Source organism: Chelon labrosus, assembly GCF_963514085.1.
Source record: "Chelon labrosus genome assembly, chromosome: 1".
NCBI classification, from domain to species: Eukaryota; Metazoa; Chordata; class Actinopteri; order Mugiliformes; family Mugilidae; genus Chelon; species Chelon labrosus.
The window spans coordinates 20,763,641-20,788,331 of NC_140337.1; the positions used below are offsets into that span (position 1 = coordinate 20,763,641).

The 24,691-nt window shown below is 44.0% G+C and overlaps 2 protein-coding genes across 6 annotated transcripts in view; one reads left to right on the forward strand and one right to left on the reverse strand.

Annotated features, from left to right (window-relative positions):
• Positions 1 to 1,489: 1,489 nt before the first annotated feature.
• LOC311510036 (alpha-protein kinase 1-like) lies at positions 1,490 to 8,670 on the reverse strand. Its single transcript, XM_084574961.1, has 13 exons — positions 8,248 to 8,670; positions 7,666 to 7,820; positions 7,336 to 7,534; positions 7,032 to 7,091; positions 6,864 to 6,950; positions 6,694 to 6,770; positions 6,481 to 6,576; positions 6,228 to 6,332; positions 3,487 to 4,924; positions 3,070 to 3,217; positions 2,828 to 2,990; positions 2,381 to 2,567; positions 1,490 to 2,289 (listed from the first exon to the last, which is right to left on the reverse strand). The coding sequence occupies exons 1-13, from the start codon at positions 8,366 to 8,368 to the stop codon at positions 2,075 to 2,077; spliced, it is 3,051 nt and encodes a 1,016-aa protein (XP_084431087.1). The 5' UTR covers positions 8,369 to 8,670; the 3' UTR covers positions 1,490 to 2,074.
• Positions 8,671 to 10,064: 1,394 nt separating this feature from the next.
• The window catches only part of LOC311488298 (RAS guanyl-releasing protein 2-like), a 41,323-nt gene continuing 26,696 nt past the window's right edge, over positions 10,065 to 24,691 (forward strand). For 4 of the 5 annotated variants that reach the window (XM_084544921.1, XM_084544922.1, XM_084544923.1 and 1 more), the window contains exons 1-5: positions 10,065 to 10,501; positions 22,376 to 22,518; positions 22,707 to 22,809; positions 23,397 to 23,453; positions 23,690 to 23,821. In XM_084544921.1, coding sequence (XP_084401047.1) covers positions 22,449 to 22,518; positions 22,707 to 22,809; positions 23,397 to 23,453; positions 23,690 to 23,821 — 362 coding nt within the window. In that variant the 5' untranslated portion in view covers positions 10,065 to 10,501; positions 22,376 to 22,448. Of the gene's footprint in view, positions 10,502 to 22,225; positions 22,519 to 22,706; positions 22,810 to 23,396; positions 23,454 to 23,689; positions 23,822 to 24,691 lie in introns of those variants that run through there. The other variant, XM_084544925.1, reaches the window with a different exon arrangement.

Genomic DNA, 24,691 nt, shown 5'->3' on the forward strand with positions numbered 1-24,691 from the left:
TGCACTTCACACCTGTTGTTAATGTTAACGCCAGTTGTAAACTGGGTGAAAAACCCAGGTTGAAAAATCTGATACAGTCTGAGCACTGGATTCAGATTATTTTAATTATCTGCTGTTTCTCTATGTACAAAACTGGTGTGTTATCATAACTGGAACGGTTCAGACGGTATTAGGATGATGCAAAACAAAACTCGTATGTAAAATATGAAATAGTTTACAGCCGGAATCTTTTTCATGTAGTTTTTTATTTATTTATTTATTTTTATTTTAGCTTTCTTCAGGGATTTTTCAAGCATGGTTATTAGATCCTGTGATGAGGGATTTGTGCAATTTACATTGGTGTTTATGTACTGTAATTCATTTATTTAGCTTATTTTTTCTCTGTTCTTGTTACGTTTTTGTATTTTAAGATTATATATAATGAAATAATACAAATAATATAATATATTGTTGTGTTGGTGGTCACATCTCGTGACATCACTGTCATGTGACTGCGGAGGTGTGTGACTGCAGTCATATGACTCCATTACCTACTGTTTCATTGTGAGATGACATGTGAGCACATAAACCTGATTCGTTTAACGTTGGCGTCGCATTTGTACATTTAACAAATATGCAAAGCTCAATATGGTTTCCAGTACAAAGTTTAGAATGAAAACACCATGTTGACAGGTAGATTTCATTCAAAACGGCCTCCAGTGGCTTTCAGACGACACACGAAGCTACTGAAACATACGCTTTTAGAGATGATTGTGATTTAACGAAATGTTATCAGAGCCATTTATCATTTTATATGCAGTCTCTCGTTGGTCTAGTTATGACAGGGGAGACTATTAAAATGCATAGTTCAGCTTCAGTTTTCCATAAATTCACATGTAACATTAACTAAATGGTCAAACACAGAGGAAATAAAAAAAAACATAAACATGTTTCAGTGTTGATCTGTCAGGCATTCAGACTATCAAGGCATCATCCGCACAACGTTTTTTCATTTTTGTTTGATACTTTAAGAATTAAACCACGCCACCGATCAGCCACAACATTAAAACCGCTGACAGGAGAAGTAAATTGACCATCTTGTGGACCTGGCATTCATTCATGTGGATGTTACTTAGACATGTAGCACCAACCGAGACCAGACCAGGCACCCTCACCCCATAGCAATGACACTCCTTGATGGCAGCAGCCATCCCCAGCAGGATGCAGCCTGACTCAGATACACACACACACAAAAACGCTTTGGGAACAACTAAAAAAAATCATGAAGAACAGCAAAACTGATCAAGTATCTGTGGGATGATCCACAGAGGCCCGTCCCCTCAACCCATAGGACCCAAAGACCCCCCCCCCCCCCCCCCCCACTAACAACATCCTGTTACCAGACACCACAGGACACCCTCAGAAGGTCCATGTCCATTCTCTGATGAGTCACAACTGTTTTGGAGGCAACAAGGGAGACCTACACAATATTAGGAAGGTGGTCATAATGTTATGCCTGTTCACTGTCTGTGCATGTAGTTTATGATTTGTAATATGAATGTACTCTAGTTAAATAGTTAGTGCAGATATTTTGTTTTCATAGCCTTTTAAGTCACGTGTTCAGTTTTAACCAGAGACTGTATAAAAGATGGACAGAACAGCTCCTCAAAAGTGAAGGCAAAGAAAGTTGAGCTCCCCCTGGTGTCTGGCTGCAGTATAGGTCATAAGCTCCACTCCGTGTTAGTGGATGGGACTTTTTTTTTTTTTCCCAAGGATGGTTTCTATCATTTTAGGTAGTTAATTTAATGTTGATGCATGTTCAAGTGTCAATTTTTTGGATAAGTTTGGTTTTAGTTAGTTATTTGACGGAATAGAAACAGGACGTGAAACAATGGCAACTAACAGCTGCCATGCCAACCGCTCCGTAAAGCGGTCCCATGGGACTGGTGGAGGCAGAACATATCTGGTGACATCCCTGGGAAAATAGTGTGAGTTTGGCCAATGCGAGGAAGTGTGGAAGTGTTGTCCATATTTATATACAGTCTATGGTTTTATCACATTGTTTCTTGTCAACATAAAACTCTTACACAACAATTCAACAACTCTTCTGAGGAACAACGTGTGGATGTGTGGTCAGTGGAGGCAGTTTGAGCAGCTTGCAAATCTCGTTGCACTCCGGTCCATGTTGCTCTTTCACAAAGTAACTGAGCCCCCTGTCAGCGAAGTTAGAGCGCCCTTCGGGGATCCTGGTGGAGTGAATCTGGGGGGCAGTCAGGTAGGTTAAGCCTTTGCCGTTGGCTGTCACCCATCCTGTAAAAAAAAAAGAAAAAAAAAAGGCCAATCTTTTCCACGCACACTCGACTTTGGAAATTCATCGCACATAAGTAAGTTTAGCTCGTACCTTGCAAGTCTACGACAACTTCCTGGCCATTGGAAAGCAGGTAGGTGAAGTGTCCAAAGGCGAGCCCATATTCTGTAGCCTGAAGACTCATGTCCTTCTTTATCGTGTTGTTGGTCAGTTTGACAAATTTTCCCAGCATGAAGGGCTCCACCGTCACACAGGCCACAATCTGGTCTCCCTCCAAAATCTATTCACAAATACGTATGCAACTCAGTTTCAGTAATCCCATTGCTTATTTATCTCATCAAGAGATTGAAAATGGTGATTTAAAATGTTCTGTTAGTTCTTCACAATGAATATATAGCTTACGTTATGTGTTTATACTCGAAACTGTGAATGAACAAATATTAATTTGAATGCAATATGCGCCATTTTTACCTCCCTCTAAATTAACTCCTACACATCTATTTCATGTATGGCTTGTCACGGTCACAAACAGTGCCTCACCAACAGTGCCTCTGAGGGAATGAAGAAGATCTGAGCCATGACTTCTTTGTCGAAGAGGATCTTGTTGAATTCAGTCACATAGTACTGGGCTGTCATCTGCCCCTCCACATCTTTCAGGTGAAACTGGATCCCCCTTGGTTCTAGGTAATCTTTCCCGACGTAACTGAGGACACGGATAACGGACAAAATGAGACGTGAGGTGATCATATTTAGGCTAATCCTTACACCGCGCAGCTGCATACCTGCTTAACCTCTCCTCCTGGTGTAAAAACTGCACCCATATTGCTGTTTTCTGGATGCCCTGCATCCCCATTGGCTCTCCGATGTAAACGCACGTCTCCCAGGCTGTCCACAGCCCCGTGGCCTTGGAGAACTTTAAATGAAGAGCACCTAGCAGAGATAAAACGCAGGTATAAGTCGATAGTTGTGATGTTTTATTCATCTTGCAAGGCTTTCTACATAGAAAATATCTGAATTAATGGTGCCACTAAAAGGACAATATTTGCCACATGAAACTGTGGGAAGTATCAAAGACAGTAGGCTTCATCCTCTGATGATCATGAATGTCAAATCCTAAACTTATTTTAAAGAGACTGGAATCCCTACAGCCATTCTACTACTGAGACTTAAAGAATATACTAAAGAAAATGCAAACTTACTGTGGGAAGTTCTGTATTTCTTGAGGTTGAAATTCGCCTTGTCACTGTGCAACCTCCTCAGCAGACATTCATGGCAAACTCCGGCCAGGAGAGCTTGGTAGTCCTGCTGTGACAATAAAAACTGTCTCGCGGGGTCCACTTCAGATACTGTGCTGTGGTTTAGGCAGCTGTGGCACAAGGGGTTCTTCCTCTGGGGAACGCTCCCATTTTCTGTATTAGTCACGTTATTGTGTTGGTGTCCACTTTGATTCTCCTCCAGCATCTCAAAGGAACTCTCTGAGGACGTTTCTGTGTCGGCACACTGTTCTTCCCAGGAAGGGCTGAGTGGGCCAGTTCCTGCTTTTGATCGGCTACTCAGCTGTGGTTTTCCATTTGTGGAGGAGCTCAGGTCGGCTGGGATTTTCTCCCATGATGATTGGGAACTGAAACTAAGAGAATCACTAAGAGAGCTACAGGATGTTTTAAGAGATAGCTGGGATAAAGATTCCACTGCTCCTACATCAAGTTTTTGTCCCACACCAACAACATCAGTCATCCATTCCTCGTCGCTGTTCTCTGTGTCTATATCAGCCTGCATCATTTCAAACTTCTTTGAAACGCTATCCCCACTGGAGGAGGAAGTTGCAGGTACTGCGGATATTGGAATCGTGTGGGAACTAGGGCTCGGGTTCAAACCCTGTAAATTTTGCTTCTTGTTTTTTTCTGCAGATTGCGACATGCTGTCTGACCTGTCATCGTCAGCCTCAGTGGTCAGACAGCTCTGATTGCTTGCATTCGCTCCATGTCCAACATCAATGCTTCCTGCATAGTCACTGCTACTGGGCTGAGGGGAGTCTGAATTACTTGAGGAGGAGTTCTGCCATGAGGAGCCAAGGCTATCTGTGCTTCCAAGAGTTGAACATAGGCTGGGCGGCTTTTCTGTATAGTCTCGTATAGTCTCGTATAGTGATGCATGGTACTTCTGAAATCTCTTCATTATCTTTGAGAACCCTGCCAGAGTGAAGTTTACAGAGGTGTCTTTCATGTTTCTGTAGCTGTCTGGGATAAATGACCCCTTATCTGAATTAGGAAAAGGCTCCACTTGCAACAGATGCTTCACTTGGGCAACCAGGTGCATGATCTCAGTACAGAGGCTGTCTTTGTCTTGGGTATTCTCATCGCAGTAGTCGTAGAAATTCGCCAAAGCTTTTTGACATGCTTGCTGTGCCTGTGTCACAACCTCTGGAGGAATGCCAAGCCACTTGTGAACAACAGTGAGGGAATAGGCAGCCTTGAGGAAGGTATGAAGCTCCTGCTTGCTGGTGACCAGATCACCCTCTTCTTTGGTGAGCAGGCCAATTGCAAACGCTTCTTTAGCCTCCAGGAGGAATGTCTGTCTTTGAGGGGCAGGGCACTCCAATGAGAAACTGTACGATAGCAAGCAGGTCCCTTGAGCTGTCTAAAGAAACACAGAAGCAGAACTGAAGGACCTTACCGGTGATTTTTCAAGTCGAAGAACTACATAAGTACTTTCACACATCTGCAAACCAGTCTTTAACCGGAAGTAATTTTCAAAGCGGAGATTATTTTGTGTGTAGTTGGTGAACTTTGGTGAAGCAAATCTTCAAAACAGTAAAGACATTCTGTTGAAGACTGCATACTTTGGAATGTGCTACAAGAGCAGATACTTAATATTGAGAGACAAGACAAGAGAGAAACGATATAAAAGTAGATATGTTAAGGTACAAAAAATATTTACATATTGCATCTGGTTTAAGTACCTAACCAACTATTGTTAATCGCAGGTCTCCTGTTGGAGTCGCACCAAGTATTGCACCAAAATGACATGAGGTACTAGGTCTGTGAAGGTTCTCAGTCATCCAGGTCATGGTATATCCAATAAGGATTCAAAAAAGAAGACGGTGACTCCCGTCCCCAAGTCTTCTCAAAAAACTTTAGAGGGAGGTACATGTCCAGTTGCCTTTTTTGAACCTTTATTGGACATGAGGTACTGATGTGAAGCAATACAGGGATGAGTGCAAGAAAGAATCTCAGCTCCAGTGCTAAGAAATGCTATAGGACAAAAGACCTCTGGAAACGCTCCTTCTTGCATTGATGGTGCAGCAGTCTCTGGCTGAAGGAGCTACTTAAAGTCCTAGCTGTCTCATACAGTTGGTTGTTCTTGATGTTTGACAGCTTGGCCAACATCCTCCTCCCCCCACCTGCTCCACTGAGTCCAGAGGACATCCCAGGATGGAGCTGACCCTCTTCATGAGTTTCCCCAGTCTTGATACGTAGTTCATTAAAGATACTGGGCCCCTGTAAAATTACTGCTCTGTACTCGTAGAGCCTGGGGCTACAATATGTAACCAACACTATCTGCGCAGGTAGTTGATAGGTAGGCAGGGTAGATGATTGTTAACATGTTTCTGATTGTTAATGCTTTTCTCGGACAAGTATTGATGCAATGGCAGTTGGATTCGCCTACTACTCCTTGGAAGAGAGACATCGGTACATAATATGACACAGAAAGTGGCATCAGTACATAATTTTAAATTTAGCCTTTGGTGGAAAGAATAGTCAGCTATGTCCATACACCAAGCAATATTTTTATGTTCTGCTTGTGTCACTGGGTGAGGGATATGGAAGAGTGTTACCGAAGCAACCAGAGCCACTGACCTAAGTGACTACAAGATTAGTCACTTAAGTCAGTGGCTGGCAACTTTGAGTGGTGCCAGATATGTTTCAGTAGAACAACTTACCACATTGGTCAACACAAAGAGTGAAGTGTATTGACTGTACACCACTGCCATCTTAGCCGCCTGGGCTGCTGAAAGAAGACGGTGACTCCTGTCCCCAAGTAAAGACTGATCAAATTTAAAAACATAAATAGTGTAAGAAATAAACAATAAACAATAAACAATATACATATATATATATATATATATATATATATATATATATATATATATATATTTTTTTTTTTTTTTTTTTTTTTTTCTCAGCTGGACTTACAAAATCAATGTCTGGATTATTCCTAAAAGCATGGAAGTCCTCATCATTCATAGATACCAATATGTTGGCTAGTAAGCCCAGAGAGGTTCCAATGCCCTATAAAATAAACATCAGAGTTTATCATAGGTTTATTGGTGTTTAAACAGGGCGGACCAGACCCGACGTCATAATATGACAACTGCTGTGAAAGTATGGCGGTTCAGTCTGTGCTACCTTTTTATCAGGTTGAGGAAGTGAGTAAAATACAACCAGAGAAGCCCAGATTAGCTCTGCAGCCTGTAGCCACAGGCCTGAAACAGAGCACAGACACCGTAAACACAGGAAAAAAAAAAAAGTGACAGAGCAGTATCCGTTTTCTTTCCACTTGGTAAATACACTCTTACCTAGCTTTTGCAAAATCATTCCACGCACTTGAACGCTTACAGCCTGCACAAGAACACTGTCACTTTCACACTGGTATATCCAACAACCTGTGTATCAAACATAAATGTGAAGGCAACTGTTTTGTTCGTAGGCATTAAAGGCATTTAAAATGACATAAGGGAGATTACCTGTTGTCCCGCTGTCGTTAATCAGTTTGCACAGGATGTACTCAGCCTTCTGCAGTTTACCTGAGGGCAGATGATAATTATGTTCACATTTATCCATCTCTCTTTAAGCCAAGCATCAAATACCGTTATAATGAAAATGCAGAGAAAATGACAAAGTAATGAAAGCCTTTCCACGTGCAATTTCCCCGCTATGAGTTCGCATCAATCACTAATTTCCCAAAACAATAATTAGGATGATGTATGAAGTGTTACTCATCCAGTCACACCATTCATAGCCCATAAAACTAATGCCCGCACGCCGTACCAGAGTTAAGATAGACCCTGGCCTGCCGTATGACCAACTGGGGGGCTATGGGGGTGTCAGGGTGCTGTTTATGGAGCAGCTTGATGATCTTGAGCAGCCGGCTCGACTCGTCGGTCCAGTAGAGGAAGCGGTCCACTAGGAAGGCCACGGACAGTGCTGAGCGTGCCTCCTGAGCCATGATGGATGCTTCTAGTACAGCCTGGCAGCACAACAAAACACATCTCATGCATAACGGGGAGGGGCTTGTGCAGTTTTGAACATTTGGCAACACCACAAGTCTCTCTGTTTGTTGTGTGATTGTTATTATTATTATTGTTATTATACTATTACCAGTAGTTGAGGTAGGTTCTTGCTAATGAGATCACTGAGGTTGGTCTTGTCATTGGCACTGACAGACTGCTTGTACTGCCACTTCTCTGGCACAAAGGGCCACTTCATTTCAATGGCCTCCTGCAGCAAGGAAGCCAGTTCCTCACACAGCGAGTCTGCAGGAAACAGAAGTGGAATTTCATAAGTTGCACAACGGTTCCACTGCACACATTAATGGACTGAAAATACCTTGAAGTCAGCCTTTAAATAAAGGTTTTACATAGTAAACTTCAGTCTTGACTACAAAACCTGACAAAAATAATAAGAACAGAACTCACTCCCTGCGTAAAGATTTGGGTTTTAACAATTTGTGTGTTGTCAAAAGCAGAAAACTTGCGTCAATATCAAAGCAAACTGATAATGTTTTTGACTTTCCACGCCCTTGTACGCACATGAGAACAGAGGAATTAAAGCCAAACAAAAGAAAACATGTTGTTTTCATGCCTGAAAGAATGCCTCTGTCACTCACTATCTACACAAACTATGTGTGTGAACCCAAAACATCTCCAACATTTGACCGAATAGCACCATCTTGTGTCTGACCTCTGCAGCGACAGTAGTTCTTCCTGTGTGCTTCAGACGGCTGAGTGGACTTGTGAGCTGCTGCTGCTTTTGCAGCTGTGAAGCACCCTTCCAGTAAACGCCCCACCTCCTGGCTGTCCATTCTGGTTAACAGATGCTATAGGTGTTGGCTGGGGTGAAAAAAAAAAAAAAAAAAAAAGTACGCCTGTCTTTCTTGGTCTTTTCACCGCTGGTCCTCTACATTGAGTAATTCAAGACAGGGGGAATCCCATGCAATGACCAAACTGCTGTTGAGAAAGGATTGCACCATCAGGCCTTTTTCTAAGTTTCAAAACATGAATGAGTTAATTCAATCTCAAATGAAATAGTGAAAATAATAATAATAATAAAAAAAAAAAATGCAGTTCTGCTGTTTCTCTCATTGTAATTCTTGTGTTAGTTTCGTTTTCCATTATCACTTATACTGACTCAAATCATAAAGATTTACTTTTGGTTCTGGTCCTTGGAAAGTTAAATCTATTGAATTAATTAGTCGAAACAGGACGCGCAGTTAATCTGCAACTGTTGAGATCACTTTAAAGCTACAGCGCAAGCGATATGTCTCCCCCTAGAGGCAACTGAGGTTAATACAAAATATATAAAAGTTATTTAGGTTATTTACTTCAAGTCTAAGGTTAGCTGAAGCCACCATAAAGGAAGAGAAATAAACAATAATTTGTGTTGATGTTGTCGTTACAGTTTGTGCTTTTATATATTTAAAAACTACAAATGCACAGCTGCGATGGACTGGCGACCTGTCCGGGGTGTACCCCTGCCTCTCGCCCGATGACAGCTGGGATAGGCTCCAGCAGACCCCCGCGACCCTTAACAGAAATAACCGGGTATAGAAAATGAATGAACAAATGCACAGCAATTCAAGGATGTACAACACAACAAGACTACAACTACACGGCTACCACAACTGTATCTAACTAGTAGATATTTCTAATCAGTAACGCCAGGTAAATATGGTTCACTTTACCTGAATGTCGCTGTTGTTTAAACCTACAATTCATGAAACACAATAGGTCATAAACGATAGTGAAAGCTACTCATCGAGAACTACCTTTGCCCTCTTCCTGGTAGGGGAGGGTCATAACATGCTGCCTTCAAAAAACTATCGGAAATATCATTAGCAGCTGCGACTTGAGAGCACAAATTGCATAAACAACACGTAATACTAGAAGATGTGTAGTTATAAGGACATTTTAATCAATTAAATAAATTAATCACGCGGATAGGATAGCGACTGTTGAGCTATTTTTAGACCGAGTTTGGAGGTTTGTTCTTTCAGGCGGGGGTGTTTCGTTCTCTCCTGCGCGACCTGAATGCAACACGTGACGCAAAGAAAGGGGCGGTACCGTGCCCCGAAGCAGCAGTCAACAGGTAGTTGGACTGTCTGTTCAATGTATGACATTAAAATATAAGATTTATTCGACATGGAAACATTTTATTACCCCAACACATGAACAGAAACGAAGCAATATGACATAAATAGATGTATTAAAATACTGCATTTTTTAATTTATTTAAAAAAGTCTCACATGCTGCACCTTTTTCTCTTATAAAGACGCACACTGCTTCTATCATTCCGCCAGAAACACGTTTTTTTTAACTTTATGAGGAAGGCAGCACAAAACTATATCAGCAGACTTGAGGCTAACAAGGCATGATCTTGACTGATAGGACAGGGAGGTGTCGCGGAAAGGGTGATGAACTGTTAACTGGGTTGTCTGCAGCGGTGCGTTCAGCTGATCGCGAGCATGTGGACAGGACCGTGGCGTTGCTGTGATGCTACCAATAGGCGGGACTGTGGCTCTGCAGTGTGACAGCGAGCCGCGCACAGCTGGAGCAGGAGCAGGAGCAGGAGCAGGAGCAGAGGGGCTGGCACGCGGTCCAGCTGCGACCAGATGACTGCGCCGACGCGCATCGCATCCACAACTTGCTTCCGAGTGTTGCTGTGGAGAGGACTCGCGCGGGGGATGAACTGAGACGGGCGTTCGAGTGGCGCGTCCTCTGATGAGTTCTCACTGGTTCCGATCGTTGCCGCCGCCGCCGCCGCCGCCGCCGCCTCTCGCCGCAGGATCTCGCGTTCCCACTCAGTAGCCGAACAGACAGCCGTGAGTTCGGTGGTGCTGGTGATGTAACGCTCCTCGCCTCAGAGCACCACTCCACAACTGTTAGCCACCACTGCAGCCTCTCCTCTCAGAGCAATGGGACCCTTCAAACTCTAAAGGTAGGAAATGTGTCACAGCTCCGCGTGTCACAACCTTGACACTGATGCCACTTTGGCTCATTTTGGAACGTTTTTACGCATGGCGGCTCTAAGTTGCGCCTCTTATTATCTCAAGAAGCCAAACGCAGCGTCGCCTGTCTGAGGTCCTCTCACCTCCTCATAGATGGATGCACATGAACAGTGCATGCACTTGTACTATGAATCTACGGTTTTGCAATAATAAGATCACGCGTGGGCTTGTCTTATTGCACAATTTCAGCAACTGCAGTGTCAGGGTGATAGTTTCATGTTGAATCACTAGATGAAACGCTTGTGCGCTTTGTTGTTGTGCTGCAGAGAAAAAGGTCCTTGTAAACAGATGGGAGACTTGCAGAAGACGGGAGTTACAGTCCAGCACTTTGAGATTAATCTACTTGTTGAGCAGCGCCGGGGATGGTGCCATCACAGAGCTCATTAGACCCGGCACACAAACAACCAAATGACTTCTACGGAAGAATGAGTGCTGTAATGGATTATGGTTATTAATAGTCTGTAGGTACTGTAACCATAACAGGAGGCTAAGGTGGTCAGATCTGAAGCTGCACTCGTGACACATGGTTTTGTGAGTCTGTCAAAAATGGGGAACAACCAGGCCTGTGTACTGTCAGTTTCAGAAAGGTGGAGCATTAGAGCAGCAGAGTAGAGGAGGATGGAGGAACACCTCTCTCTAAAATCTGACTGTGGGAGGGGCAGGGTCTTTATCCTGCTTTGACTGGCACGATGAGCGTGGTTTAAAAAAGTCCGCTGTCACGCAAAGTTCAAAGCTTAAGTTGCAAAGAAAAAAACTCAATTTGAATCGGTTTCTTTTTACCTTGGTATATCTATTGCAGCTGAGAGCTAACCATCAAATTACAATGCAGAGCTGCCAGGGGTCTGCCCTAATAGCCAAGGGACACCTTTGACTGTAACACTGCAGGCAGGTCCCATCCCACCCCAGAGCATCGTGATTCATCCTTGGCTGCTGAATTAAACGAGCGAGAGGTCACATTTACCTCGCTCCCTTGATTTTTTTTTCCTTCACTCAACCCCCTCATTACCTGCTCGCTTGCACAGGCTGCAGCTGTCTTCGCCGTGGTGATTCGAGGTGATTTTCTACCCGCCCGCCCTCAGAGCAGCGGGGATTACGAGGCATCTTTGAGTGCGGGGCTGCTGATTATTGCTCTGCAGCGGCTTCTTTGCCTACTTCGCCCCCGGGCCTCACCCAATCATGTTCTGGCGTCAGAGCAGCGGGATTTGACTTGTAAGCTGCAACCGGGCTGCCCGTCTGGACATTTGAGAGCATTAGCGGCTGCAGTTTTGCAGCAAAAACATTTCCTCCCTGTGGGAGCTGGAAAAGTCCCCTCGGTGCTTTTCCTGCAGCTGATTTGGTTGGTGTTGCGTGTTGGCGATTAGCGGTGCCTGTTTTGAATATTGTACAAGCTTGCTTTTGTGCACTTGTTGATCCAGACGACCGTCTGATTAAGAGAATGCAAATGAGGCAGCCGTCATATGAGTAGTGTCCACTCGGATGGATCTTCCAGCAAAGCGCAAGTCAATAACACAAAATAGTCCAAAGTCCAATTCATCACATGCGGGCTTATTTGATCATCAGTCACCTCAAAGTCACCCGTGGCCTCTGTGATCTCGTGCACCCGACCACTGAAGTGGTGCTTGACTTGAAAGATGTAGCGCTTTAAAAAGATTCAAAGCGACTGCAAAATAGTGGAAAAATCAATCACAGGAGATTTAAAAACAAGAAAACCTCTGCATCTCTACTCCTCCTTTCTCCCCCCCACCCGCTGCCGCAGTGCAATTACTTGGCGGCCACCCTTGATATTTAACATCAGCTCAGGTCGCCTGCTCCTCCGCCTCAACCTGCAGTGGTGTAACGTGGAACTTCTCAGGAAAGCCGGCCATAATTGGCTCCATTGTGAAACGCCGTTGCTTAACGCCAACGGACCAAGAGCAAACAACAACGTGGCAGGAGGAGGAGAGGGAGGAATAAACTAAAGCAGAGGAGAAGGATGTAGCAGGCATCCAGCTACACAAGAGGAAAATCAAGCAAAGGAGGAAATAATTACAGAGAGCAAACAAATGGAAGCAGCTCGGGCACATGCTCTGGACGCTCGCCATCACTGAGATTGGGAACAGTCCCATGCACTTTTGTTTTTTGCCCGTCCTTTGCCTTCCTTTGTTGTGGCCTTTCGTCAGCTGTGTGCACACTCAATTACCTGCACAGAGCAGAAGCCACCTGCATTTTCAAGTCTCATTTTGAGCTGTTTCTGTGGAGTTGTTCTTGTCTGACTTAAAGAGCAGAAAAAGAGAAGTTAAAGACGTGCAGCGTAGGCAGAGCTGGAATCAGATCTGGTTTGACTCCCACTAACTCGGCAGGACAGAAGTAGTTCTACTTTTCTGACAATAAAGGATCTAATTGCGACATCTCCTTATGTCACTTCTTGTTGTGTATTAGGCCAATTTACAGACTACAGACTCGGGTGTAGAAAATGGTAATCTCTAGGCTTTCTCTGTGGGCATTTATTTTCCTCTGCCACCTCCTCAGCCCCAGTGAAAGGTCACGCACACTTTAAATCTCAGCCTTGTTAATGGTCTCCTCTCCTTTAAAGGCATGCAGAGGGGCAGAGGCAGAGGACTGGGAGACATTCTGTAGGAGAGGAGGGAGCGCTTCAGACCTGGAGAGCTATAAATCAAACCGTGGATTGAATTAAATCAGGGTGAAACACAATCGTGGATGAGCCTGGTGGGAGGGCGGATCGAAACTCGCTGCCGCTGCTGTATGTTAGCTAGTGATTACCAAAGACAATGAATCCACAGTGATGGAGATTAGTTGAGGTTGCAGTTGATAGGCATCAATCTGGCGGTGCAGGTGTTAGGCGTGCCTCAGTTTCAGAAAGGGAACTGAACATGCCTGTGGCATCCTGTAGTCAAAAAGTGCATCGTTTTCCTCAAATCAGTTCCCACGTTCACTCTGTTTGCTGTCTGTAATATCTTGTTTTTACCCGACCTGCATCATTAATCATGTATGACTGCAGGAAACTGACGGTTTTGTGGTCTGCTCAGGGATGCGAGCTGTTTTAGGGAGGAATACATAAACAGGAACTAGCCAAAGCCTTTAGGGGTAATGAAGAGGTTGGTTCTGGGTAAATGTGAAACTCCCAGCATTCTCACACAAAAAACAAGTTCAGAATGACTGTCGTTTAAAAACCGCTGCATAGCTCGGTGAGCACAACACAAGACAGGCAGGAGGAAATGAAGCAGATTAACAACATTGCAAAGAACAAATCAGTCTGTAAAACGTATGGTTTGTGCCTTCACAGGCTTCACTTAGAAATCTAGAGTTTGTGAAAAACTATTGTAACACTTTATGTGTGACCCTAAGCTGAGGGAAGTTTTGAGTAGGTGTTTTTTTTCTTCAGCCACACAGCAATGAAGCTCTTCCTTGTTTGGCTGCTTTTTTTATGAACTTTTTTGCAACTTTCTGCAATGGTAAATGGGATGCTAGCCAACAGCTGCTTAGCTTAGTATAGCACACTGGAAACGGGTTGCCAGGTATCTAGTGGAGAGAATAGTTGTTTTAATACAAATATGCTACACACTATCTGTTAGAGGTCCTGGCTGGCTTTCTAACATTTCTTTACAGCCTGGACCTTATTTCTGGCATAAAATACGATCCTTTACTCACCCATATAACTTCTGTGTCATTTGCACTCGTTCAGGAGATAATTAGATCAGCGTATATCCATATAGTGGGAGTGACTGGGGCACCGAAACGCAGCCTCTAAATAACGCATTATCTGCAGCGACGGTCGGCTTGTTTACCTGTAATTTGCTACTGCTAGTTTTTTGCTACATATTTTTCCGATTCTGAGGTTGTGGACGAACCATAGCAGTACCAAATTACAGGTAAACAGGCCGACCGTCGCGGGTGCACCCGGCGCTCAGAGATGACATCATCCAGGTCAGAAGACATCACCCGGGGTCTGTAGGTCAATCTACAAACCCCAGATGATGATAAAAGCTAACTCTGGACTCAACGGGGAATAGCACTGGCATATCATAACAAAATATTGGTGAAATGAACGAGTTTCGCGGCAGATAATGTGTTATTTAGAGGCTGCGTTTCGGTGCCCCAGTCACTCCCACTATATGGATATACGCTGATCTAATTATCTCCTGAACGAGTGCAAATGACACCAAAGTTATATGGGTGAGTAAACGATCGTATTATATGCTAGAAATAAGGTCCAGGTTGTAAAAAACAGTAGTTCCCCTTTAATATTCTTACTTTCTAACTTTCCGTCGTGCCCTTGCATTATCCACTCGTCAACCTGCTAAACTGTTTGCCTCCATGGCTTTTACATCGGCAGTTGCCTGGCAGCAGCGATTTCACAATTCATGGTTGCCTTCAAATAGGACTTGTGAACTTGTGGTTATGAGTGCTGTACAGGAAATGCTTGGCATTCAAACGGGGCCATTTAATTCTTGAGAACTCCGCATCCACAAGCCAAAAAGGCTAACACGCAAGCTAACGACCAGGTAACTTAAAGTAGGAAATGTACAGGCATAAAGATGAGTTCACTGCCATACATACAGTAATTCTGCAAAACAGCTTCTATATATATTTATATATATTTAACCTAATTAACACCTCAACTCTCAACCTAAACAAGTTGGTTGTTTCAACTTCTGACTAGCCACTGTAATTTTTACCTGATGCAATATGTAAATATTTTTTGTACATAACATATTTGTTTGCCGTATTCTTTTGTATCTTTTTGCATCTTGCACTGTTGTTTCCTGCTGCTGTAACACCCTAATTTCCCCATGGGGATCTTATCTTATCTTATCTTATCTATATAACTAATTGCAATACACCTCAAGAAACGTCAAAATTTCCAATTACAAGGATGCGAGTGGCGCAAGAGACGGCCGTTCATGTGGATCCCGTTCGAAGGAAACAAAAGCTCACAAATTCTATCTGAAGGCAGCACATCTTATTATTAAGTAACTTTAAATAAGCAAACGACTGTGATGCTTTCTTAAACCTGGTAATAAGTGTAAATGGCTGGACGAGATGTAATAAAATCTGACAAGCTAATCTACTTAAAGCTAACCAGCTGATGACTGCTGCACAGACATGAGATAATATTTAGTTTCACTGTATTTCACAAAAGGCCTGTTGCTTTAAATTTTAACTGTGATACTGTGTAACTGTGTAACAACAGGATGTGAGATTCCTGACTTCAGCGTCGCAGAACACCAGAAAATGAACTCTGACCGAGGCGAGGCACGCTTTGAAGTCAACAGATGACGGTTGGCAGAAATAGTTCGGGTGTTCGCTGCTAGAGACGAGCCCCGATGCAGTGTTGCAAAAGGCGATGTCTCATATTTGGTCTTTTACACAATCACACGGCAAGAGCTTGAGAAGGAAGTTGTTGGGGCAGGGAGATATCTGTTACAGAGTGAGGGAAAACTCTGAAGAGGAGAACGAAAACTGTGTGAAAAAAATACTCCTCACACTTGCGTCTTGGAGCTCACTCCTAAAACTGTTTGCAAAAAAAAAAAAAAAAAGTGTGGACACGCACATACACACAGCACATTTCACATAGGCTTTGCATGCCATCACACCCTTCCGGTATTTGTTATGAAACAAACTTTCACATCTGGTAAAAGGACAGAAGTTTGAGCAGGAAGCCTCAAAACAAAGCAGTGAAAACAGCCTGACACAATGATGCATTGTTGTGTTGGGGGAGGCTGGAGGCACGTATCGTAACGGCACATGGGATCCGCAGCAATGCCCCTTCTGCCTCGCACTCTGAGCTGTTCATTTGAAGTCAGAAAGTCGAGATGTGAGATACGAGAGTGTGCCAGATGTGGAACAGGATGCGTGACTTTTTTTTCGGTTCTGAGGACGTAATAAAACATTATACTGTACTCTGGCAGCTGCTGCGTCTCACCAAGACGTTAGAAATTTACATACGCCTCTCCTTTACTTCCCTCTGTTATTTCACGCTCATGAAAAGGTGCTGTCCGGCTGCATTTGTGTGCAGACGTACTCTAGTTGCATGTTATTTTCTTATAGTGTTTCCCATCTCCTTCCTTCTTCGGCCAGCTATATCTTTCCATGTTTGACTTAGCTGAAGCGCTCTCTTCCTGCCTCCCAGTCTTTCTCGTTATCTCCCATTCCTCCTCTACTCCCTCCCGCCTCAACCTCTTCCCTCCCTAAGGAGCAACTGTGGCTGCTAATCTCAGTTTGCAGCCGGTGCCCCCCCACTGATGTGGCATTCTACGTGTCCAGGGAAAGGGAAATGTTTCCCTTCCTGCTCTCAGTACCCTGCAGTCTGTAAATAGAGCCTGCCACCAGCCGCTCTGTCGGCTCCTCTGGAGAACTATATCTGTCCCATCGTGCAGCACCCTTACTACAACTTCCTGTAACAAACTGAGGGGTGTTGAATGAGAGATAAGACTACTGTGTGTTTAATATGAAAAAAAATGTTTGTATGTGGTTTCGCAGTGACAGAAAGATCAGATAGAATAGCTAAACTAAGGATTACTTCTTCTCAGTTTGTCAACTGTTACAATCAATTACGCCTTTCATTTTGAGATATCGGCTTGGCTCTTTTCTTTTTCTCAAAGTAAGTTTAGTACATTCTCGAAGAATACACAAGTGTTAAAATGATGCAATCCAAAGTAAAACTCCCTCTTAGCATCTTATGCTAATGTAGCAGCAGTAGCGGTATACGACCTATGTGATTGTAATATATTTAAAACTTAACGAGCAACTGACAACTCTGTGGGTCAAACTAAAACTAAAGCTAAATGCTAACATTAGCCTGTTACTTTTGTTTTTTAGCATGCTAAAATGCTAATATTTGCTAATTAGCACCAAACACAAGTCTCGCCAAGGTTGATCGGGATGTAACAACCTCGTGACATGGAACCGTGCAAGTGTGTTGGTGGAGCTCGAGGAAATGTAATGTCCCATTGACTTTGTATGTACCAAAGTCAATGGGAACCACAAATAGTGTTATCAAATCTTGCGCTGAGTCATTGCAGTAGTTGTTGAGACGGAAGTGGTTGACTGAGCAGACACTCGACCTAGACCAACCGAGGACCCAGCTGTTTTTGGGGACTCTCTAAAGGTTACTTCCAACCTCCCTACATACCTTCAAGGGTGAATATGAACTTATGTGTCCAGTGGTTAGTATGCCAGCGTCACCTAAGCTCTGTGCGACACACAACAACAAAACAATGTTGCAACAATGTGGCGGGAACATGTTAAAAGATTTGTCTGAGGCAGAATGAACAGACTGTGTGTGTCCTCTGGTGCAGCTATCGTCCCGAGGACCAGTATCAGTTTTACACCATCGGAGTGAGGGCATTTGGCAAAGTGAGGACATTTTGGCCTGTCCTCATTTCTTTACAAGGATATCTGAGGGTTAAGACTCGGTTTTAGGGCAATAGTCGGTTTATGCTTATGCATCAATTTGACGCCGTAGGTACGGCAACAGCCCAGACCCTAACGACGTAGTTGACGTGCACCTCCCCAGAAATATAACTACGCATCGCGGCAAGGCAGACCACAAGAGCTGTGATTGGTCTGCTTGGTAGTATTTCCGGCCGCTTCTTCATCTCCACAATTTTCAAATTGTTTTGGATCAATAAAGATAGAACACATAGAGGAAAGGTTAACTGAGGAAGTTCAGAGGTGCAAACATTTGTATTTCTCGACTTCTGTGAAATTTTGGCAAAAGTTTCAGTCGCCATTGTTGAAAGTGAAGCAGGAAGTAGAAACAAAATGAACCCGACTGGTAGAAAAGACACAGCGTTGAAGTATAAATGGCTCGTATTGGCGTCTATGTCCCGCAGAGGCATAAACTCTGCTTAAAGGTTACAATTAGGTTAGGGTTAGGATTAGGGTTAGGCACTTAGTTGAGATGGTTAGAGTAAGGGCCTAGGGAATGCATTATGTCAGTGAATGTCCTCACAGAGATAGCCATACAAACATGTGTGTGTGTGTGTTTCAGTGACTAATCTGTGTCTTTCAGCTAATGACCACTATCTATGAAAACATCAATCAAACACCCAAATGCCAGGAGGATTGGATAAAACAAAATCAATGGCGGCACGGAGGCTGTGCATTAGCATGGGGTATTTACTTGCATGGCAACGAGTCCATTAAGGAAATACCGATAACAGGATGATGCGTTTAGCGTCTTACCATCAATCTGCGCTAGCGCGTCGATTTCAAGACGATGATTGTCAATGAAGATCTAACGGGGATGCCTCGTGAAAAGATTTCATCTGGACAAGAAAACAACACTTTGGTGAAGATTCTTTTTCGACCATTTTTTTTTTTTTGCGGCGACTGAACCCGTCCGTTTGCCTTTGGTTTAGTTTTTTGACCCAAAATTTCATTACGCTGCTTTTCCCAGGTGTATATCATTGCATGCATTTTATCATTGTATCAGACAAAACAACGCATTTTGAAGAGTGGATATGACTGAAAAATGAATCTATGAGATGCACTCAAGAAATAGATCAAAGGGAACCTTTTATATTCAAGCAGCAGAGATGTAAATATCCCGACTTTTAATACTTGTTATGCATTGCACTTTAAAAAACACCGGTTCCCATATTGTTTTATGAGCATGTGCAGCCCTGAAAAGGACAGTATTTTGAAGCTGCCTGCAAGTCTAGCAAGAGGATGTGACATTTTCATTGCCCAGTAAAGCGGCAGCACACTGCAGATGTGTGCACGGCCAGGATTGACCAGGCACCCGTCAACTTCCCTTTATCCCCGCTGGGCCCCATCCCACCCCCTAATCTGCCTGATCGATGACCCTGGGTTGTCGTCACCAGGCAACCAAGGATGACACCAAAGCTCGCGCAGTGTGCGCCACTTAATAATCAATCCACTGCTTCGCGGCTTTAGAAACTGTATCAGAAATGGCGCCGTGGGGACAAATACTGAAGGAATGGCTAAAAAAGACAGCTCGCGGGAACCTGTTCAGAATAAATGAGAGTCTGAATTCCGCTGCAAACACACAGAGAATTGTTCCCTGGGTCGCGACACAGCGCTACCCGTCTGTGGGATGATGAATGGTGCATTCGCATGGAATGGCAAGATCGTATCATCATCAAGACGGGCACAGGCTGTGCCGCAGTGCCAGACTGGATTCAGTTAAAGGCAGCACCACAGTCTTTGCACAGGTGGCACTGGAAAACACTCATGCCTTTTTGTTTTATTTTATTAGTTTTTTTTGAGGGAAGTATGAGTAGCCCTCCGCACGTCTTTGGAGAAAATAGTTTTACGTACTCATCAGTTCGAGGACAGGCTGCTCTGAAATGAACAGTCGAAATGCAGAAGTGAAACAGATGCCCGTTCCATCTCAGATCTAGATGACTCTCATCACTAATAATGAGTCCTGTACTGTCGTAGATCCTAAGGCCATTTTCCGTCATTATATTCATGAGATGTGAGCAGTGGTGTCTGTTTTGGGATAGCCTGCACAGATGGAATTAGAAGCATTGCTGCATTTTCAGAAGTGTCACAGCAGGCCTCTGGGTTTTTTTTTTTCTTTGTCTGAGGTTTCTTAACATACGACGCTGCTCTAACTTGTTTCCTGTGGCGACCATAGCAGGAACTTTCATGTCTATATATAGCAACACAACATGACTTTTTGACTGCTGTCCGTCATTTAAATACATTTTATCTTCCCCGTTTTATCTGGCACAGATTTGAAGTCTACTAATTGAATCATGCCGACTCATCGCCACGCCGGCTTTAGCTACTCGCTCCATTACGAAGTGCGATGATGATCGAAGCCGGAGGGTTACGCGCACTTCCCTCCCCCCCCCCCCCTTTGCTTCTCTATATGTTTTCTTCTGCCTCCATCCCTGCAAGAGTGAGCGTGGCTGAGACAGCTCGTGAAGCCTGTAATTGAGTGTGTCCTCCCACCGCGTTTGCAGCAGAGACAGTGCAGTGAAAGGCTTCATTGTGTCAGACACAATAGATGCGTGCGCACGCTCATCACATCCTTCTCGCACCACAACACTGTAAGGCAGTAACTATGTAGATGCGGCGTCGGGGTGTGTTGTTGTGAATTTTGTCACTTGCAAATAACCGCAGCGTTACTGTCGCAGTTACAAGCACTGGACCAAAATAACTGCTGATTTCTTAACAAACATCTGTGTCAGAATTTATAGAAAGTAGGATTAGTGTACTGCTTCGGACACACCTCTCTGCTTAAACCACAATTGTCCAGAAGAAAAGGTACATACATCCAGAAAAAACACCAGCGTACATTTCATTCCTATTTTTCTCATTCTTTATTTCAGCGGCAAATGCGCGATAGAACAAGACGGGACTCGTGCATGTCCAGGCGTTCGCCAACTTACTGTAACTTGTACAACCACAGACTGCACTGAAGCGTGTCTCGGGCAGATAAAATGAGGTTTCCTGCCGATTATGCTTGTGGCTTTCTATCGGCCTTCTTGACAAGACAGGCATCGCTGCTCTGCGTTTACCATCACTGGTTCCAAAGTTCACACTCATAAAAACACGCATGTGAACGTAAAATAGATTTCACGTCACAGCATTTCATGAGAAACTTTGACACTGTATGTATATGTGGGTACTGAGTCAGTGCTTGTGAGTTTTCTAAGTTGCCCTACTCTACTCGCACGGCTGTTATTGTACTGCCTACCAGAATGTATGAGAGTTGTATGAGAGTGACCTGACTAGAACCTGCCTCTGTGAGCCAAAATGGCGTTGGTTTCTGTTCCGCCTTTGAAGAACATCTCCATTACACCTCTGTCCAAGTGTCGAATCAAGCTTTTTGTCATTGTATGTAGCACATAATGGTTACCTCTGGGTTGACGTCAGCTTCAACATGCAAAAAAAAAAAAAAAAAATGCACGTGATGAATTTTAAGGCAGCAAAGTTATTCAGTTTCTTGTAGCGTTGGAAAGCACTAACTGGTAACTGTTTACTCTTAGGAGCTAAATATATAGATAGGCCCTGTTGGCCATATGATGTGTGAAGGAACATGCAGCTGCAGCCTCAACTTCTCTCCACTGCATTATGTAAACACCCTGTCTGGCCATCAGAGTCAGCTACCACACCGTAAAAAGTATTTTGCTCCTCTGCAATCATGCTATATGGTAAAAGTCATTATTTCTTTACATATATAAGGAAGTGGAAACAGTCCCTCTGAGAACCAATGATGGCTGTCAACGGTTCCTGGAAGAGCGACAGATTTCATAACTGAGCTCCAAACACAAAGGGGACATGGACAAATCTGTTAAGCTGCATCAGCAAAGATGGCAGCAATACTGAAAATTGGCCGTTTGAGGCGGAGTTAGCCAGTCTCGTGTTTTCAATTCAGCTCCTGGTACCAGTGGGGAAATGTAATTTCCCAGATCTAGAGAAGTAGAATTCTTTGAATACGGACCACCAAATAAAAACGAAGACTGAAAAGGGATGTTAGCATTTTCGGCGCTAACAAGATGTTTGAACTCTGACCAATTAAAATGTGCTCCTTCGAGCAGAACGACTTCCAGTGCAGATTTTACACCTCGAAATGAGTTTAGGTCAGATCAGGGGATGAGATTGACACACATCCCAATTAAATCGAATCAGATCGAACCAGCCCCGACTGACTGTAAGGTAAACACTCACTGATTATCTCGCCGCAGACTTGAGCAGAACGCACAAGAAGTGGCCACGCAACTATTCCAAACATGCAGCGGCGGCTACTGTGAATTCTGCTTCATAATTACTCAGTTTTTTTGCTCGCCTTTTGATCCTGCCTTTTCATCTTCTCTTCTGTTCAGAGAGAGAGAGAGAGAGAGAGAGAGTCAAACCGCGGAGAGGGAAACGAGGGGGAAAACAGAGAGGACGGAAACGATGGAGTCCACATCGTCGGAGCAGTCGGCCACAGTGGATGAACTGGTGGAATTGTGCATCCAGGCTTTCGGTTGGTCATTTAATGTGTTTTTTAATGTAGATTTTTGTATAAATTAAGAAAATAACTGTTGTAGAAATGTGTTGTTGTACAAATTGGTGCCAATCATCATCACTACCTGGCTACCAAATATAGATACGCACTGACTGAGAGCAGGTGATGTCCCTGATGGTGAGTGACAGCCTGTTTTCTTTTCGCAGATGAGAAGGGCGCCTTGAAGGATGTCTCCTTGGTCCGCATGTTCCTCATGATGCACCCGTGGTACATCCCTTCAACCGACATGGCTAAGAAGCTCGTGCTCAAGTATCCTTCACATCTGGTTTCTGCTTACGCAAACTGCAATTAATTTGAAATATACAGAACAAAGCAGTTTTGTTAAAGCCACCCGCGTAGCTAAGATTACACTGGGTGCCCTTTGACGCACTGGGGTCTGCAGCTGACTCCATTCTTAACCCATCCAGGGCAACGTTAGATGCGGAGAACAAATGCTCCGTTTCCGCCTCCAACACAAAACAAAAACCCTTAAAAGGAGGGGTGCTGGATGCATGAGTCATAGGGCGCTCAACTAGAACTTCCACAGACTGGGGTCCCATTGGGAGCCATTATTTTTCTACTGTTTCCCCTCAGATTTTAGTTTGGGACTCAAGTTTTGTTTGTGCTTGCTGTTGTGCTGGGTCCAATAATGCGGTGATGGGGGGGGGGGGGGCTGAACATAGGAGCACCACGTAGTACATATCTCTGGGATGACAGTGCTCACCCAGGGGATGGGAGCAGGCTGGGAAGAATGAAGATTCCCTAAATCTGTTTAACCTTAATGTCAATTTTAGCGGACGTTATGAGTGTTTAAGGGGAAAATTTGCAGCAATATTGCTTCTTGACTTGAGGTCCAGATCTCAAGAGGAGAGCCCCACCTCCGAACGCCGAACAAGAATATGCCACCTTCTGAAGTAATCACCACTTCTTCTTCTTGATTTTCTCTGACTCTGTCTGATTTGCGTTGCATACAGAAATTATTTGGCCAAAGGTTACTTTTAAACACCGTACGTACGTAGAGCTGGAAAGGTCTTAGCATTGGTAACAGCCCCATTATTTTGCAGGTGTAAAGAAGCCCATTTCCTCTTGCTCTTTCAGTATATGTCACCCCCCTCTCTCTCTCTCTTTCTCCCTTTGTTGTCGCTTCCAGGTACTGGATTTCTGAGTTCCCCGCCGAGTTCAATCTGAACCCGGAGCTGGCCGACCAGATCAAAGACTATAAAGACCTCTTGACCACTGAAGGCAACGAGAGACAGAGTCAGCTCATTGACCTCGACAGTGTGTGAGTGGAGTCATTCGCTGAATGCTGCGCTTGTTGTTGACGCCGTGAATGAACGTCTCTGTCCCCTGTGAATGTTTATGTCAGCGTGTCCTTTTATTGCCTGCTATTCGGAATTGCTGAGCTGGGCAAAGCGGGGGGTCAGCGACTTCTCTTTTTCGCATAAAAGCTATTTCTGAGTGACCTCAACTCCCCTTCCGTCCACAATAGGAAGATGAATGTGTGGAGCTGATTCGCGACTTTCTACAGCTGAATATTTACAATTCTGTAGGAATGTAAGTGGGCGCTCTGTAAGGCCACAGTTCTGCTTTGGCACCCAGCGCTAACTTTTGCAGTGGCTATTAGGGGTTGAATGATTTTTTTCAAGTCGGCAAACTCTTAGCTCTCAACTCCTGTCTCTCACGTGGTGCATTCACTGACATCAAGGACAAAAAACACGCTCTACAATCACAGCAACAATGTCAGATAATAGGACACAGCAGAACTACATGTGCTTATTAATACTGTGCGTTACCGCAGCCTACAGAAATCGGCGCCGTCAATAGCATTTAATAGTGCTTCACTGTGTTGTTAGATTGAATAATGTAGCTGGGATAAAAATAAATGCGGTGTATCTCTGAAGAATTTTCCGTGTATAGCAGCTAAAGGTCTAATAACTTTAGATAATGAAATTCACCAGCAAATTGTTGATGTGCAGCCTCCTTCTCTCTGGTACCGCAGGACGTTTGGTGAAGTTGTTAATTGATTACTGTCGAGAGGATTAGGACCGTTCCTCTGCTAGCGTTAGCAGCTGCCTTTTCAGATGAGTGTGCATTGCAGTAGTAAATTTGTTGTATTTCAGGACTGACTTACATTTTCTGCATGTCACGGTAG

Excerpts from the sequence above, each read along its gene's own strand:
- LOC311510036 (XM_084574961.1), bottom strand. The coding sequence starts at position 8,368 with ATGGACAGCCAGGAGGTGGGGCGTTTACTGGAAGGGTGCTTCACAGCT. Across the intron at positions 6,951-7,031 it reads TAACGACAGCGGGACAACAG|GTTGTTGGATATACCAGTGT; the intron begins GTAATCTCCCTT and ends TTTGATACACAG. Across the intron at positions 6,333-6,480 it reads ATAATCCAGACATTGATTTT|TCTTTACTTGGGGACAGGAG; the intron begins GTAAGTCCAGCT and ends AAATTTGATCAG.